Here is an 18,706-nt window from a genome sequence, read left to right as displayed (position 1 = left end):
ATTCTCGGCCCGGGGACCTACCAGCTGGAGTTACCCCCCCCCAGTAATGCCCATACACAACTTATTCCCCAGGTCAGCACTCTGGAGATTTGTAGTGCCTCCGGAGCATATGTTGTCACCTCCATCAGTCCACGTTTGCCATAATCCTGAGAGTCAGGAGACTGCCGAGGTGAACTCTGGTGGATCGAGGCGTCCTCATTGTAGGTTTTCTGGTGAGGTGTGGTGTTGAGGGTCCAGAGGCCCCTTCATGAAGGAGGGGTACTGTCACGATCCATTTTTAGATCTGTGTCAGATCTGGATTCTCATATATAAACTTTTTTCCTTTCAGGCCATTGGGGGTTAACATCAGTTTTCTCACCCCGGTGGCCGCTGGTGTAATTGCATTGCTAGGTGAGTTTGCTAATGCAGGTGGTGACCACTCCCACACTCCTTTAAAAGGTCACCTGGTGCATCAGCTGACTGTTGGTTATACAGGTCCTATTGGAAACCAACCGTGTTGAAGATAGGAGCTTTCTGGTGCAGTGGTGTTTCAGCTGAATGCTGTGAATCGGGTGCCTTACTCTGCTGTGCGGTGCATTGCAGCAGAGAAAGCTAAATGTTGTTTGTCTTACCTCGTTTGCTATTTCTTCCCTTGGTGTTGTATTAGTGCAGCGGTGGGACCAGTGTCCGCACTTGCCAATTCCCTGCTGAGGGATAGGTGCAGGGTAAGTGAGGGCTAAGGTATCCTGTTCGGCGAGGGTTTGAAAGAAGCCATATAGGGACATCAGGATAGTCCAGGGCACAGCCTCAGGAGAGTGCTGGAGGTGTCTATTTCCCCGTTCCCTATTGCAGGGCCCACTGTTGTAATTGTGTCCCCGGTGTTCCCTTGTTTGTTTATTGTTTAGTGACTGACCGTTTGTTGGGTCGTGTCACGCAGGGCCAGTCACTTCGTGACACTAAGTGTCACATGTCTGTCAGTATATACACTTTACCTTTTCGGAAGGCCACAGAGGTTGCAACACCATTAAGCATGAGGCACTACTAACCAAACACCACCATGAAGACCTAGGAGATCTCCAAACAAGTCAGGGACAAAGTTGTTGAGAATTACAAGTTGTGGTTGGGTTATAAAAACAAAACACAATCTCTGGTGATCCCCCAGAGGACCATCAAATCCATTATCATCAAATGGAAAGTACACCATACCACAACAAACCAGCCAAGAGAGGGCAGCCCACCAAAACTTTCTGCAAGGGGCAAGGAGGGCATTAATCAGAGAGGCAGCTCAGAGACCAAAGGGTAACCCTGAAGGAGCTACAGAGTTTTCACACACTATGAACACCATCCCCACAGTGAAACACGGTGGTGGCAGCATCATGCTGTAGTTATGTTTTTCAGCATCAGGGACAGGGAAAATGGTTCGAGTTGCAGGGAACATGGATGGTACAAAATACAGGGATATTCTTGACCAAAACCTGTTTGTCGGTCAGTTATTTGAAACTGGAACAGGTTTTCACCTTCCAACAAGACAATGATCTAACGCATACTGCTTATGGGGAAACCTGTAAATGGTTTGGAGTAGCCTAGTCAGAGCCCAGACCCTAATCCAATTGAGAATCTGTGGTCAGACTTGAAGATTGCTGTTCACCAGAGAAACCTTCCAACAAGACAATGATCTAACGCATACTGCTAAAGCAACACTCAAGTGTTTTATGGGGAAACGTGTAAATGTTTTGGAGTAGCCTAGTCAGACTTGAAGATTGCTGTTCACTAGAGAAACCATTTAACTTGAAGGAGCTGGAGCAGTTTTGCCTTGATGTATGGGCAAAAATCACAGTGGCAAGATGTTGAAAGCTAACAATGCATAGATACGGAGGGCACCATCAAATTATGAAACTCATTAAATGGGATCCAACCACAGTATGTCTTAGACACAACCGACATAACAAATTGAGAGACAAAAGAAGACATACATTTCAAGTAGGCATCACCGTAAAAAATAGTTTTTATTTCAAAGGCAATACTTAACACCAAAAAGCACAAGAATATAAAACCATTTAAAATATACAGAGGTTTTTAAACTGATATCTGTATAGATGAGATCAGCAAACATATCCTATAATAAATCCACACGTATCGTCACAATTGTGACTTCATCAGGGGTAAGATGATGAAGTCACAATTGTGACGATAAGCGTCGGGTTATGGGAGCGGCATTCTCACCCTCCACATTGATCTCTGCCTTAATGGCAGCCTTTATTTTTTGACACATGTCATGATTTAGCTGGGCGCTTGAGGTGGTAAAGTATATAAGGGAAGGGAGCTCTATTTTCTGATCATTACTATTTTTTGGCTTCCCCTTTACCCTCTGCACTCTTCATATATATATTTTTACCTTCATATATAGAATTTTGGCTGGTTTGCCAGCCTCTTCTGTGACTGATATTTGGTGCCATTACTCTTTACATATACTTATCCCTCAGTTGTGACCTTTATTGTGTACCCTTTACCTACTTTTTTGTGCTGCTGGATTTATATATACATTGTGCAGCCACTATCAGAGCTTTTCTACATAGACTGTGGTATTATTTCATAATTGGGAATCCAACTATTATTGTATTATAAAGCTATTATGTATTTTTCACACTGTCTTTGTAGTTATGCTGCATGTGGGATCTATGTACATCTAGTGGATTTATTATAGGATGTGTTTGCTGCTCTCATCTATACAGATATCAGTTTAAAAACCTCTGCATATTTTAAATGGTTTTATATTCTTGTGCTTTTTGGTGTTAAGTATTGCCTTTGAAACAAAAACTATTTTTTACGGTGATCCCTACTTGAAATGTATGTCTTCTTTTGTCTCTCAATTTGTTATGTAAGATGTTGAAAGCTCATACAAACTTATCCAAAGCGACTTGCAGCTGTAATTGCCGTAAAAGGAGGCTCTACAAAGTACTGACTTTAGGAGTGTGATTAGTTATGCACACTGAATTTTTCAGTTATTTTATCCTATTTGTTGTTTGCTTCACAACAAAAAGAAAATCAAATGTCCACAGTTGTAGGCATGTTCTTTACATGAACTGATGCAAAACCCTAAAAAAAAAAAAAACAGTGGCATTCTAGGTTGTGAGGTAGCAAAACACAAAAATGCCAAGAGGGTTGAATACTTTCGCAAGTCATTGTATTTATTGCATAAAAATGTGATAGCTGAAATGTGTCATTTATGTCTGATGTTCCATTTCTAAGAAAAGTCAAATCGACAAAATAGAGAAAAGCTTCGATCAAAGTGTCAGCAAAGTGGAGTCAAAATACAAGAACAGAATCCAGACTTTGATGAACGAGAATGCTGACTTAAGGTAATTTATTTTCTTTCTTGTTTACCTATAACCACCCTGAACATTTATTTCTGTCCCTGGCACAAGCAGAATGAGCCACTGATCTCAAATGTGGAGAAGGGGCGTTTTGATAATGTAACACTTAACCATGGTTGATCATTAAAGCAGTTGTCCAGAAATAGACAAAAAACTCTGCTGATTTTCAAGAAATAGTGTCATATCTTCCCATAGTCTCTATCTGGTAGTGCAGGTCATTCTTATAAGTGAAAAGAGCTGACCCTGCAATACTAGACATAGCCCAAGGACAGAGAATGGTTTGTCAAAAAATAAATTATTTTCTTGACCAACCCCTTTTATGCTAATTTGGGGTTTCAGTCAGTCCAGCTCTCTTAACATGCATGACTTAGCAGGTTCCCATACATAGAATCATAGAATGTCAAAGTTGGAACTGACCTCCAGGGTCATAGTGTCCAACCCCCTGCTCAATGCAGGATTCACTAAACCATCTCAGACAGATGTCTGTCCAGCCTCTGTTTGAAGACTTCCATTGGAGAGCTCACCACCTCTTGTGGCAGCCTGTTCCATTCATTGATCACCGTCACTGTCAGAAAGTTTTTTCTAATATCTAATTTGTATCTTCTCCCTTTCAGTTTAATTAAATTGCTTCTCGTGTTTCCATGTGCATGCTAACATGCTAATGATAACAGCTTACTGACCTCCCACACACAGCTGCAGAGAGAACATGATTGATCAAGCTGTCCTAAAACTAGGGGTGGAAATATCATTTAACTTGTGCAGCCGCACAGGGGCCCAAGAGGTAAGGGGGCTCATTTTGACCTCCAAATCAGGTGGAATTGCGCTTTGCAATGAGCTATTGAACTGGAAAGGGCCCATATATTGTTTGTGCACAGGGGCCCTCTTCTGTCTGTGTCCGCCAGTGCATAAAACCATATTATAAGCCTTAGCTTATTTTGAAAAAATTAAACCCGCTAGACCCATTGAAGCCACCTTTGTTAATCAGAGACCGGTGCGATTCCACAGTGGAATAAACTTTGAGTCCAATTTCCAGAAATTCACAGGTCTACGCTAATTAAAACAGTAGAAGATCAGCAAAAAATAAATATTGGGTCTATTGCTTAATGCCCTGTAGCTTTGGCATCACATGGTCGTGGCATAGCCAATCATGGGGGCTATAAAAGATGGGAGCAGGCCAAGGAACACCATTTTATGCTTGTACTTTCCAAAAATAGAAGGTCAGAGCGTACAGCTAATTCCACCTAGTGATATGAAAAAAAAAAAAGATATGATGGGTGCTCCCTGGTGCAATAACTTTCAGTATAAAAAAGTAAGAGTGGATTAATGTTATTAACCTTATAGAGTTGTCCATACAATAGACACAATTCTACAATGTGCATGGCTGGGATTTAGTACACCTCTCAGCGGGTGTCAGCTGTTGATCCATCCAGCCGGAATTCTGTAGTCTCTGCGACCATCAGAGCAGGAGATAAATGAATGTGGACGGCTTGGATGAAGCAGCCTGGTGCCGGGTGCAGCTCCGTAATTGAATATAATAACAAATTCCTTAAGAATGAAATTTATTGAAAAAACAACGCATTTCAGAGCAGGATTTGAACCTTCATCAGGTTGAATACGCTATAGAGGAAATTAGAAATCCTAAAGCAATACCTCGCTAAGAGTGATGTCACTAAAAATGGGTGTTTCATTATGTGTGCGGAATACAAGACTTTGGTTGGATAAATATAGAATGGAACAGGATTGATTGTAACAGTAGCCGTATCGAGAGGTGTGAAGTAAGAGACTTTAGATGAATACATTTTACATTTACGTGTGTATGTAGCCCATTCACTATCTCTATACCCACCTTCTCAAGATGGCTGGACCATCATTGTAAATACACACCTGTACTTTGTATCTCCCCCACCTCATTGTAGATTGTAAGCTCTCACGAGCAGGAATGTCTTATTTTACTTTAATTATTGTATTGTGAATGTTGTTACTTATGACTTTGTTTTGAAACTGTTAAACTGTAAAGAGCTGCGGAATATGTTGGCGCTATATAAATAAAGATTATTATTATTATTATAAATATAAGAAGAATTAGTTCTACTTACTGTATAAGTTTTTTATGTGGTATATAACTTTATGAAGGTGTAATGTGTGTGTGTGTATGTGTATGTATATATATATATATATATATATATATATATATACACAGTATGTGTATATATATACAGTATATGTATATACATATATATGTATATATATTGTAAGGTAGCGCTGTCATTCAAGGTTGGGGACACTCGCTTGGCAGCCAAGTAACCACGTCCGGCACGGGATTTCCTTAAAACAATAACAGTCCATTCGGTTTATTCAGGTATCATAAACCATGACCAGCAGCATAAAGTTCATATCAACAGCATAGCGTCCATGACAGAGCTTCCCTCTGTTAAGCCTGTGGTCACACGGGTTACGCAATGTCCAGTACTCAGGCTCTTCACCTTCACAGTTCTCACCCCGTCAGGGTTACCTCATGGCTGCTTCAGCTCACTGCAGACGTTCATTCCCTCCCCTGGGAACTCTCAGACGCTTGCAGCCATTACTCACAGCATTCACGTGCTGTCAGGCAGGAAGCCCCATCTCCCAGCGGGACCTTGCACAATGGACCAACCGGGTCCAAGCATTCACTCATGTGACCTACACTGGCCACCTTATATGGTCCGTAGTCACGTCCACCAGATCACATGGCTATGACCTCATCACAGGTCCTTCAAGCATTCATACACATATACTTTACTATGGCATTTTTAGACACACCCCTAGGTGGATTTGTAGGTAGCTCTCCCTAACACATTGTCACGAAAGATCAGCTCTGCTGATCAGCACATAAGCAAGCCTTCATCTCAAGGCCACCCACTTTGCGATACATTACGATCATTCAGCATCCTACTCCTATCAGGACACTGGAAATGCTTATACGCCTGTCCTGGGAAACCCACAGAGTGCCTCTTAGTGGACACAGTGGTCACTACACCACATACTTCCCCCCTCTGTTCAAACTTGTGGGGTTGAACACACAACATTACCCCGGGATCTCAGACCGGGCACTCATTACACCTTGTCCCACACGTCGAGAGAACAGTATCCGTCTGTGATACGGCCTCATCCCTACATTAGGCCTCCCCCGCCCCCAGCGGTCAGAATATCGGTCTTGGTCTTTGACCTTCCAGTCACGGTCTGTCTGCGTCATCAGACACTGCTTTGTCTCACACAGCCTAAGGTCTCTCAGCCTTGTACCACCCGTCACACTGCCACTTGCCAACGTTCTTCGGCCATCTGCCATGTCACTACTTGGAGGAACCCTTCGGATCCTTACATCTTGGGTTGCAGGCGGCCGCCACCTGGTGTTCCGTACCTCTTTATTGATCCACATACGGTCAAGCCTCAACTGCTCAATCTCTTGCAGGTACCCCACTCGATACTCCAAGAGCATCCGAAACTTTCTCAGGCTTTCCACGGAGCCAACCTACCCTCTTCACTGGATACCTGGTGTAACGGGGTCTACCAAGCCTCTTTCAGTACCACCCCGTGTTTTCGGAGGTCCACTCTGCGTTGGCTGGAGTCTGAATGAATAACGCTGGCTGGAATTCCTTGCTTTCGTGGGCGCATATAAAAGATCACTGCTTCTCCATGTATTTCCAGTCTGACAACACTTTACTCACAGGACACAGAATATATCACACAGATACAGAGGGCAGGCCAATAGAAAAGCGGCAGGCCAGACATGCATTACAAAAGCCGCAGGTGGCCGGAGCCTGTCGATGTTTACTGTGGAAATTACAAAGGTGGGGGAGGGCGGCCAAAAGGGGAATGCTGATGCATTAGGGACATGCATCTCACATAGAACCTATTATCCATACATATAACTGCACAACATATTCTGGGTGCTGAGTGGTTCTGTAGCATGTAACATGGCTCCCCCTTTTCAGCGACGCGATCGGCATACACAGTCTGATCCTCAACGGATTGGTTTGGGGTTGACCGAAGTTTATGGGGTTGGTACAAGTTCCGTTTGTCGACTTAGTCCATCGGCGTTACCGTTTTGTTTGCCGGGTCTGTGGTGGATGGTGAAGTCCAGAGGTTGTAGGGCTAAACTCCACCGCAGCAATCTGGCGTTGTCTCCGGAGACCCGATTAAGCCAGACTAGGGGATTATGGTCCGTTAGGAGGGAAAACTGTCATCCATACAAATATGGTTGCAACTTCTTGAGTGCCTATACTACCGCCAGGCACTCCTTCTCGATGTCCGTATAGCTTACTTCACGGGGCAGTAGTTTCCGACTCAGGTAAGCTACCGGATGTTCTTGGCCGTCCGGCCCGACTTGGCTCAGTACTGCCCCCAATCCAAACATAGAAGCGTCTGTCTGAACCAGGAAACGTTTAGTTGGATCGGGTGCGGCCAATACAGGGGTATTGGTGAGGGCGTCTTTTAGTTGGCGGAAGGCTTCCTCACACTCTGAGGTCCAGGTTACCTGGCGGGGTTGGTTCTTACGGGTCAAATCAGTGAGGGGCTTGGCTACGCTGCTGTAATTGAGAACGAATTTCCTGTAATAACCCGCTGTCCCTAGAAACGCCATGATCTGGGTTTTAGTGCGTGGGATGGGCCATTTGGCTATGGCCTCAATCTTGGCTGGTTCTGGTCGTTGTTTCCCACTTCCCACCCAATGCCCTAAATACTGAACCTCTGCTTTGCCCACGTGACACTTGTTTGGGTTCATGGTGATTCCGGCCTGGTGGATCCTGTCCAATACTGTCTCTAGGTGATTTAGATGCTCTTCCCATGTCGCCCTGTAGATGGCAATGTCATCCAGGTAGGCACAAGCATAGTCCTGGAGACCAACCAGAAGCCGGTCAGCCAGCCTCTGGAAGGTCGCCGGGACATTCTTCATCCCGAATGGCATAACTCGAAACTGGAATATGCCGAACGGGGTGACAAATGCCGACTTGGGAATAGTGTCAGGACTAAGGTGAATCTGCCAGTAGCCTTTGCATAGATCGATGGTGGTCAAATACTTTGCCCCCGCCAGCCGGTCTAACAACTCATCCACACGCGGCATGGGGTATGCATCCGTCACTGTTTTCTCATTGAGCTTACGATAGTCTACACAAAACCATGTAGTCCCATCCTTCTTTGGCACTAACACTACGGGGGATGCCCAGGGACTATCTGACTCTTCAATGACCCCTAAACGCAACATCTCTTGTCGCATCCCCTCTCTAACAGACTCAGGGACGCGGAAGGGGTTTTGTCACAGGGGGGTCTGATCCTGGGTCTCAACCTTGTGTTGTGCCAGGCGAGTGTACCCCAGTCTCTCTGAAAACATCCTCTGTCGCAGCCTCAACAACTCCTCCGCCTGCTGTCTGTCCCGGGGGCCTAGGTCTTCACCCAAGTGTACCTGGTCCCATGTTTTAGACTGAGTCCTTTCCCCTAAAACATCCGGCAAGGGAAGTCCGGCTAAATCCTCTGCTTCAGGTGCACAGATGGCCACTACCTCTTCAGGGCGCTCCCGGTAGGGCTTCAGCATATTCACGTGGAACATGCGGATAACCCTGGGGTCGTCACAATCGGCGACATTAGAGGTTGAGTCGGCTATTTTCCCCACTACCTGGTAGGGCACCTGCCATGCAGCTTGAAACTTATTCTGCTTAGTGGGCTCTAACACCAGGACCTTCTGTCCTATTTCCAAAGTGCGCTCTCTGGCCCTCCGATCGTACCATATGCGCTGGCGCCGCTGGGTCGCCTGCATGTTCTCACGTACAGCCTGAGTCAGCTCCTGTAGGCGGTCCCGGAATTCCAGCACATAGGGTACAATAGGTACCCCTTCTATGAGGCCCTCCCCTTCCCAGTGTTCCAGCACTAAGTCTAGGGGTCCCCTTACCCGTCTCCCGTATACCAGCTCGAACGGGGAGAACCCCGTGGATTCTTGGGGCACCTCCCGATAGGCAAACAGGAGGTGTGGCAAGAATTTCTCCCAGTCCCTGTAGGTCCTGGTAAAAGTCCCAATGAGCTGTTTTAATGTCCCGTTAAAGCGTTCACACAACCCATTGGTTTGAGGGTGGTACGGGGCGCTTCTAATGGACTTTACGCCGCACAGCTTACACAGTTGGTTGGTCTCCTCTGCTGTAAACTGGGTACCCTGGTCCGAGATAATCTCCCGGGGAAATCCAACCCGTGAGAAAACCTGGAGCAGGGCGGCTGCCACCGTCTCTGCCAGTATGTTAGGTAACGCAACCGCCTCTGGATACCGTGTGGCATAATCTACCACTGTTAATATATACTTTTTTCCGGACGGACAGGGTTTGGCTAACGGCCCTATCAGATCGACCGCTACTCGGCTAAATGGTTCCTCCACAATGGGGAGGGGGCGTAATTTGGACTTGCATCGATCCCCCCTCTTGCCAATGCGCTGACAACTGTCACAGGTCTGGCAGTACTGACGAACATCATAGGTTACCCCCGGCCAAAAGAAGTTTTGTGTCAGACGATGCCTGGTGCGACTGACGCCGAAGTGCCCAGCCAAGGGTATATCATGAGAGATTCGCAGTAGCTCCTGCCTATATTTCTTGGGAACTACCTGCTGTTGTTTTATAGTGGGGCTCGTCCCTGTGTGGTGCTGCTCTGTGATCCGGTAGAGGAGTCCCTGCTTCCATACAAACTGTTCCACTTCCAGTACGCCTCTCCCCTCCTGTGCCTTCCCTCGATATCCCTCTAATGAAGGATCCTCAAGTAACTCCCTCTTAAATTCATCTGGGGTGGCCCAAGAAATGTGTCTGGCTTTGGGAATACGTGCAGGGCTGGGATGTCTTACCTGGGCCTCCTCTGAGTGTGATTCCGCCTCCACAGCTCGAGCTTGTCTCCGGGTGGTCACAGGATAGGTCTCAGCCAGAGGGGCCACCAAGAATGCAGACAACATGGGCCCCAAGTCATTTCCCAGCAAGACGTCTGCAGGCAAATCCTCCATCAAGCCGACCTCAACAAGGCCATCCCCGACTCCTCAGTTCAGGTGAATCCTGGCAGTGGGTAGTCGATGTATAGCTCCCCCTGCTACACGGACTGCCACTGTCCGGTCCGTCTTCTCTTGGTCCCTGACGAGATGAGGCTTCACAAGGGTCAAAGTTGCCCCGGAATCTCTTAGTCCCTGCATACGTTTCCCATTAACCCACACGACCTGTCGATGCTGTTGTCGATTATCTGCCCGGGCTGCCTGCACGGGGTCTACTTCATGCAGCACTTCCTCCATCTCTTCCACCCCTTGGTTAGTCGTAGCCCCCTGTGTGGGCCTGCCGGGGGTCTGTGCGGGCTGCCGGGGGTCTGCGCGGGCCTGCGCGGGCTGCCGGGATGTGCAGGCATCGTCCGATGGGACTACAAGTCCCATCGGGCTATGCCTGCTACAATGACAGTGATTGACACATTAGCCAATGATGGGACAGTAGTAGTCCCATCATCCGGCTAATGTGTTGAATGTAAAAAAAAACAAAAAACATACATACTACATACATACTGCATATACACTACATTCATACATACATACATACTACATACATACTTCATATATACTACATTCATACAACATACATACATACTACATACATACTACATTCATACAGCATACATACTACATACATACTACATATATACTACATTCATACAGCATACATACTACATATATACTACATTCATACAGCATACATACTACATACATACTACATATATACTACATTCATACTGCATACATACTACATACATACTACATTCATACAACATACATACTACATATATACTACATTCATACAACATACATACTACATACATACTTCATATATACTACATTCATACAACATACAGTCATGGCCAAAAGTATTGACACCCCTGCAATTCTGTCAGATAATACTCAGTTTCTTCCTGAAAATGATTGCAAACACAAATTCTTTGGTATTATTATCTTCATTTAATTTGTCTTAAATGAAAAAACACAAAAAGAATTGTCCTAAAGCCAAACTGGATACAATTCCACACCAAACATAACAAAGAGGGTGGACAAAAGTATTGGCACTGTTCGAAAAATCATGTGATGCTTCTCTAATTTGTGTAATTAACAGCACCTATAACTTACCTGTGGCACCTAACAGGTGTTGGCAATAACTAAATCACACCTGCAGCCAGTTGACATGGATTAAAGTTGACTCAACCTCTGTCCTGTGTCCTTGTGTGTACCACATTGAGCACGGAGAAAAGAAAGAAGACCAAAGAACTGTCTGAGGACTTGAGAAACCAAATTGTGAGGAAGCATGAGCAATCTCAAGGCTACAAGTCTATCTCCAAAGACCTGAATGTTCCTGTGTCTACCGTGCGCAGTGTCATCAAGAAGTTTAAAGCCCATGGCACTGTGGCTAACCTCCCTAGATGTGGCCGGAAAAGAAAAATTGACAAGAGATTTCAACGCAAGATTGTGCGGATGTTGGATAAAAAACCTCCACTAACATCCAAACAAGTTCAAGCTGCCCTGCAGTCCGAGGGTACAACGGTGTCAACCCGTACTATCCGTCGGCATCTGAATGAAAAGGGACTGTATGGTAGGAGACCCAGGAAGACTCCACTTTTTACCCCGAGACATAAAAAAGCCAGGCTGGAGTTTGCCAAAACTTACCTGAAAAAGCCTAAAACATTTTGGAAGAATGTTCTCTGGTCAGATGAGACAAAAGTAGAGCTTTTAGAGCAAAAACATCAACATAGAGTTTACAGGAGAAAAAAGAGGCATTCAAAGAAAAGTACATGGTCCCTACAGTCAAACGTGGCGGAGGTTCCCTGATGTTTTGGGGTTGCTTTGCTGCCTCTGGCACTGGACTGCTTGACCGTGTGCATGGCTTTATGAAGTCAGAAGACTACCAACAAATTTTGCAGCATAATTTAGGGCCCAGTGTGAGAAAGCTGGGTCTACCTCAGAGGTCATGGGTCGTCCAGCAGGACAATAACCCAAAACACACTTCAAAAAGCACTAGAAAATGGTTTGAGAGAAAGCACTGGAGACTTCTAAGGTGGCCAGCAATGAGTCCAGACCTGAATCCCATAGAACACCTGTGGAGAGATCTAAAAATGGCAGTTTGGAGAAGGCACCCTTCAAATATCAGGGACCTGGAGTAGTTTGCCAAAGAAGAATGGTCTAAAATTCCAGCAGAGCATTGTAAGAAACTCATTGATGGTTACCGGAAGCGGTTGGTCGCAGTTATTTTGGCTAAAGGTTGTGCAACCAAGTATTAGGCTGAGGGTGCCAATACTTTTGTCCGGCCCATTTTTGGAGTTTTGTGTGAAATGATCAATGTTTTGCTTTTTGCTTCATTCTCTTTTGTGTTTTTTCATTTAAGACAAATTAAATGAAGATAATAATACCAAAGAATTTGTGTTTGCAATCATTTTCAGGAAGAAACTGAATATTATCTGACAGAATTGCAGGGGTGTCAATACTTTTGGCTATGACTGTACATACATACTACATATATACTACATTCATACAGCATACATACTACATAATACATACTACATATATACTACATTCATACAACATACATACTACATACATACTACATATATACTACATTCTCACAACATACATACATACTACATAATTACTACATACATACAACATACATACAACATGCTACATACATACAACATACATACAACATGCATACTACATACATACTACATACAATACATTCATACAATACATACATATAGACATACAGTACATATAACAGAGTACATACTCACCATCACTTGTCACTTTGATCCCCGAAGCCAGTGTCATCTCACTGTAAAAAATATTAAAATAACAAACAAGCAATATACTCCCACGACGATCTCCTGCAGTGCATCACTGAGAGGTTACTATAGTTCACTGGTCTCACTTTATGGCAAAAGCACCGTGGGAACTTTCTCACACAGCAATGCCAAAAGTGAGACTAGGGACTATTTTTTTACAGTGGTGGAGGAATACAGTGCGGAAGGATACCTACCTCCCGTCATTGTATTCCTGGGGCCCCTAGAGAGCGGTCGCATCAGCTGATGCTGCTGTTCTCCACGGGAGATTGTTGTGGGACACTCGTGGATTTCTGATGATCAGGGAGTATATTGCTTGTTTGTTATTTTAATTTTTTTTACAGATGACACTGGCTTTGGGGATCAAAGTGACAAGTGATGGTATGTACTCTGTTATATGTACTGTATGTCTATATGTATGTATTGTATGAATGTATTGTATGTAGTATGTATGTTGTATGTCTGTAGCATGTTTTATGTATGTTGTATGTCTGTAGTATGTATGAATGTAGTATATATGTAGTATGTATGTATGTTGTATGAATGTAGTATGTATGTATGTTGTATGAATGTAGTATATATATAGTATGTATGTATGTTGTATGAATGTAGTATATATGTAGTATGTATGTTTTTTTTGTTTTTTTTTACATTCAACACATTAGCCAGATGATGGGACTACTACTGTCCCATCATTGGCTAATGTGTCAATCACTGTCATTGTAGCAGGCATAGCCCGATGAGACTTGTAGTCCCATCAGAAGATGCCTGCACACAGACACAAAGACCCCCGGCAGCCCGCACAGACCCCCAAGAGGCCTGTACAGACCCCGCGCACACAGACACGCACAGTGTCCGCCCACGCACCGCCCACACTCTTCCCCCCCTCCAGAACTGGATGTGCAAGTAAAGAAAGGGTTTATTTTCATTCCGATATTTGTGCCCCATTGACTTGCATGGGTTTCCGGTATCGGAATCGGCGATACCCGATACTTTTTGGGTATCGGTCCGATCCAATCTGATCCGATACTTCACGATATTGGATGGTATCGCTCAACACTACTCATGCACTCCTTCCTCAGCACAGGCTTCTTGCATGTCTTCGGGTACCTCGATCACAGATTTGGAGGTTGTGGTCTTGCACTCTTCGTGGACAGAAGGCTCTGGGTCTACCACTGACACCTCCCCCACTACAGCCGACCCAACTGGATGACTGTCTTCTTCAGCTCTTTGCTCACCAAAAAAAAAAACAAAAGTACACATATTTAGTATCGCCACATCCGTAACGACCTGCCCTATAAAATTATCCCACTACTTAACCCATTTAGCGAACCCCTTAAAAAAAAAACAAAGCAAAAAACAATGCTTTATTATAATACCGCCGAACAAAAAGTGCAATAACGCGCAATCAAAAAGACGGATATGAATAAACATGGTACCGCTGAAAACGTCATATTGTCCCGCAAAAAACGAGCCACCATACAGCATCATCAGCGAAAAAATAAAGTTATAGCTCGCAGAATAAAGCGATGCAAAAATAATTATTTTTTATATAAAATTGTTTTTATTGCATAAAAGCGACAAAACGTAAAAAAAGACAAATGAGGTATCGCTGTAATCGTACTGACCCGAAGAATAAAACGGTTTTATCAATTTTACCGCACGCGGAACGGCGTAAACGCACCCCCCAAAAGAAATTCATGAATTGCTGGTTTTTGTTTATTCTGCGTCCCAAAAATCAGAATAAAAAGTGCTAAAAAAAATGTCATGTGCCCGAAAATGGTACCAATAAAAACGTCAACTTGTCCCGCAAAAAATAAGACCTCACATGATGTGGTGGTTCAAAATACGGAAAAATAATAGCTCTCAAAAATGTGGTGATGCAAAAACTATTTTTACAATAAAAAGTGTGTGACAGCTGCCAAACAAAAAAACCCACCATAAATAGTAAATCAAACCCCCCTTTATCACCCCCTAAGTTAGTGAAAATTAATGAAATTAAAAAAAGTATTTATTTCCATTTACCCATTAGGGTTAGGGCTGAGATTAGGGTTAGGGGTGTGTTGGGGTTAGGGTTGGAGTTAGAATTGGGGGTTTCCACTGTTTGGGCACATCAGGTGCTCTCCAAACGCAACATGGCATTTGATCTCAATTCCAGTCAAAAAAGTCAAATGGCGCTGCTTCCCTTCCGAGCTCTGCCATGCGCCCAAATAGTCGTTTACCCCCACATATGGGGTATCAGCGTACTCAGGGCAAATTGCACAATAACTTTTGGGGTCCTGTTTCCCTTGGGAAAATAAAAATTGGGGGTGAAAAGATCAATTTTGTGGAAAAAATATGATTTTTTAATTGTACAGCTGTACTTTATAAACTTCTGTGAAGCCCCTGTTGGTTCAAAGTTCTTACCACACATCTAGAAAAGTTCCTTGGGGGGTCTAGTTTCCAAAATGGGGTCACTTATGGGGGGTTTCCACTGTTTAGGCACATCAGGGGCTCTCCAAACGTGACATGGCGCCCAATCTCAATTCCAGCCAATTTGGCGTTGAAAAAGTTTGCGTCATTGAAAAAGTAAAACGGCGCTCGTTGCCTTCCGAGCTCTGCCATGCGCCGAAACAGTGGTTCCCCCCCACATATCAGGTATCAGCGTACTCAGGACAAATTGCTCAATAACTTTTGCAGTCCAATTTCTCCTGTTACCCTTGGTAAAATAAAAAAAAATTGGACCTGAAGTAATTTTTTTGTGAAAAAAATTTAAATGTTCATTTTGTTTAAACATTCAAAAAATTCCTGTGAAGCAGCTGAAGGGTTAATAAACTTTAATGTGGTTTTGAGCACCTTGAGGGGTGCAGTTTTTAGAATGTTGTCTCTTTTGGGTATTTTCTATCATATAGACCCCTCAAATTGACTTCAAATGTGATGTGGTCCCTAAAAATAAAATGGTGTTGTAAAAAGGAGAAATCGCTGGTCAACTTTTAACCCTCATAACTTCCTAACAAAAGAAAATTTGGGTTCCAGAATTGTGCTGATGTAAAGTAAACATGTGGGAAATATTACTTAAGTTTTTTGTGTGCCATATCTCTGTGATTTAAGGGCAAAAAAATTCAAAGTTGGAAAATTGCGACATTTTCAAAATTTTCGCCAAATTTCTGTTTTTTTCAAAAATAAACGCAAATCATATCAATGAAATTTTACCACTGACATGAAGTACAATATGTCACGAGAAAACAATGTTTTCCAGAGTTATTACCTCATAAAGGGACAGTGGTCAGAATTGTAAAAATTGGCCTGGGCATTAACGTGCAAACCACCCTTGGGAGTAAAGGGGTTAAAGGTACTGTACAACGCCGCAGAATCTGCTGCGGATTCGCAGGGCCAAATCCGCGGTGGATCCGCAGCAGAATCCGCAATGTGTGCATATACCCTAAGTGTTTCTAGGATTACTCGTTCATGCACCCTTACTCAGTGTTTGGCACAGGTAAGGTAGCACTGCAGAAAAGCATGAGCAGCACCTATGTATCACAGCTCGTCTTGTGTTCAATCATCAGGTTCTGACATCTTGTCTTTTTCTCATTTTGGTGTTTTCTTTTATTTTGTATAGGAGAAAACTTATTGCAAAAAGTGAACAACTTTACAGTCAGAGAAACAAAGAAATGACTGGAAGGTGAAGAATGGATTGTTCTGGATTTATTAAGTCTCATCCTTCAAGATACTTCTTTACAACTATTCATTCTCGGTGGATTGAAACTTCCTTTAGCCTCAACACCTTGGAAAGACAAATTATAGTCTGTGTGCAGTCATAAACTGAAAGAATTATACTATGTTTTGTTTCACTTTTAAGATCACTAAGTGATTAAAAAATGTTGCAATTTCATACAATTCATATTAATTTGGGAATTTAATGGTTTTGTACATTACCTTAATTTTAGTTTTAGTTCAGTTAATAAATGTCAATGTAAAATTGAAACAAAAGAGCGCAATAGTCTTTTCTGACAAAAGCAAACCCAGTAAGGTGAAGGAGGTGCTCACTTGGTTCAGTTATGCAATAAGCAGCAATATCATCAGCTGGTGCAGTTCCAGGGGTTAAAAAACTGGTAAAGTGCCAAAAAGGAATAAGGGGATCCTCTGCGCTGCTGCTAGAAATCCAAATTTTTTTTTGTAGTGGACAACCCTTTTAATCATTCCACCTTTTTTTCTGACAAATGGGGCATTTGTATTTAATCATTTGTAACTAAAATTTTCTTTGCATGCCAAACTATTTTGTTTCTAACTTTACTAAACTTGTTTTCACTAATTTTTATGATGTGCCTCTAAAAAGTTTGTTTTTAAACTTTTTTCCTTTTCTCTCTAAGTAGACCCAGCTGCATGCACATATAACTTTTCACCCGACAATCTTGGGACTTTCTAAACCCGGTGAAGCAGTGACATATGAATGCAGTTCTCTGGGTCATAACTAACATTTATAGGGCCTCATTGCAAAATGCAGTAGGCCACCACCACCTAAAGAAAGGAAGCTTTACCAGCAGCATAGGTGGCAATAGCTAATAGGTAATACCGCCACGTAATAGAGAATTCATATTGCAGTGCCACATAGCAGAAAGTCACCAGTATTATCCCACTTAAAAAAATACAGTATTCTTGCTCCAGAGTAGGTGCCCTCAACATCTAGGACCCACATTGAATCAGAGAACGGGGCTCTGCTGATCCACATCTGAATGGAGCAATGGCAGAATAATCAAACATTTGCTCCATTAATTCTTATAGGACTGCCAGAGATGGTACAATGCAGTGCTTGATTTTTTATGGCAGTCCCATACAAAGTGAATGGAGAGGTGGTGCACGTGGCCAACCATTGCGTCATTTAGACAGGGCTCTACAGAGCCCAATTCTCTAGATTAGTGGTGGTCCTAGCATTCGGGGCTCCACCGGTCAGTATGTCTAAAAATGGAATAACAAATTAACTAAGCTTTATTTCTATAAAATTCACATCATTCTTGTAAATCTATGTCCCAATTAGTGTGTAATGTTGGGTCTTTATGAGCACCAATCGACTCTGTCAAAAGTCATTACATGGGCTGACAAGCAATGACAGACAGAACAATTGCTTATATGACCGTTCTGTCCCTGTATACTATCTACAAGTACGTGTCTTGTAAACATAAGGTGATGTGCTGGTAATAATGACTTTTTGGTGTGCATAAAAAAAATCCAATCACCAGAGAAATGAAAGCTTTGAGTGACTGCCGGCATGTTTACAATGGCAAATAATTGGGTACAAACTATGAATACTCTTTAGTTGAGTATCAGCTTGTAGAAAAGGGTCTTCATTTTTTAACTAACCTTTTTAAGTGTCCAATAACGCAAATGACATTGGAACTAGTTTTTGTAAAATGTATTTATATGTAATTTTTTTAAATTCACACAAGTCACAAAACACCGTCTCAGACATGATACATAAGACCATTAGCACAACTAATTATTTTGTATAGCATGCACAA

At 43.1% G+C, this 18,706-nt stretch overlaps 1 protein-coding gene across 1 annotated transcript in view; it reads left to right on the top strand.

The window, feature by feature from the left end:
• Window positions 1–18,706, top strand: part of FLACC1 (flagellum associated containing coiled-coil domains 1) — a 125,407-nt gene extending 106,701 nt beyond the window's left edge. The window contains exons 15-16 of the mRNA XM_073551492.1: window positions 3,229–3,338; window positions 16,810–18,706. Coding sequence (XP_073407593.1) covers window positions 3,229–3,338; window positions 16,810–16,876 — 177 coding nt within the window. The 3' untranslated portion in view covers window positions 16,877–18,706. The remainder of the gene's footprint in view (window positions 1–3,228; window positions 3,339–16,809) is intronic.

The sequence above is a fragment of the Dendrobates tinctorius genome, unplaced genomic scaffold, assembly GCF_039654945.1.
Source record: "Dendrobates tinctorius isolate UK_male_01 unplaced genomic scaffold, ASM3965494v1 ptg000177l, whole genome shotgun sequence".
In the NCBI taxonomy this organism is placed as follows: domain Eukaryota; kingdom Metazoa; phylum Chordata; class Amphibia; order Anura; family Dendrobatidae; genus Dendrobates; species Dendrobates tinctorius.
This window is presented reverse-complemented; position numbering and strand designations above follow the sequence as displayed.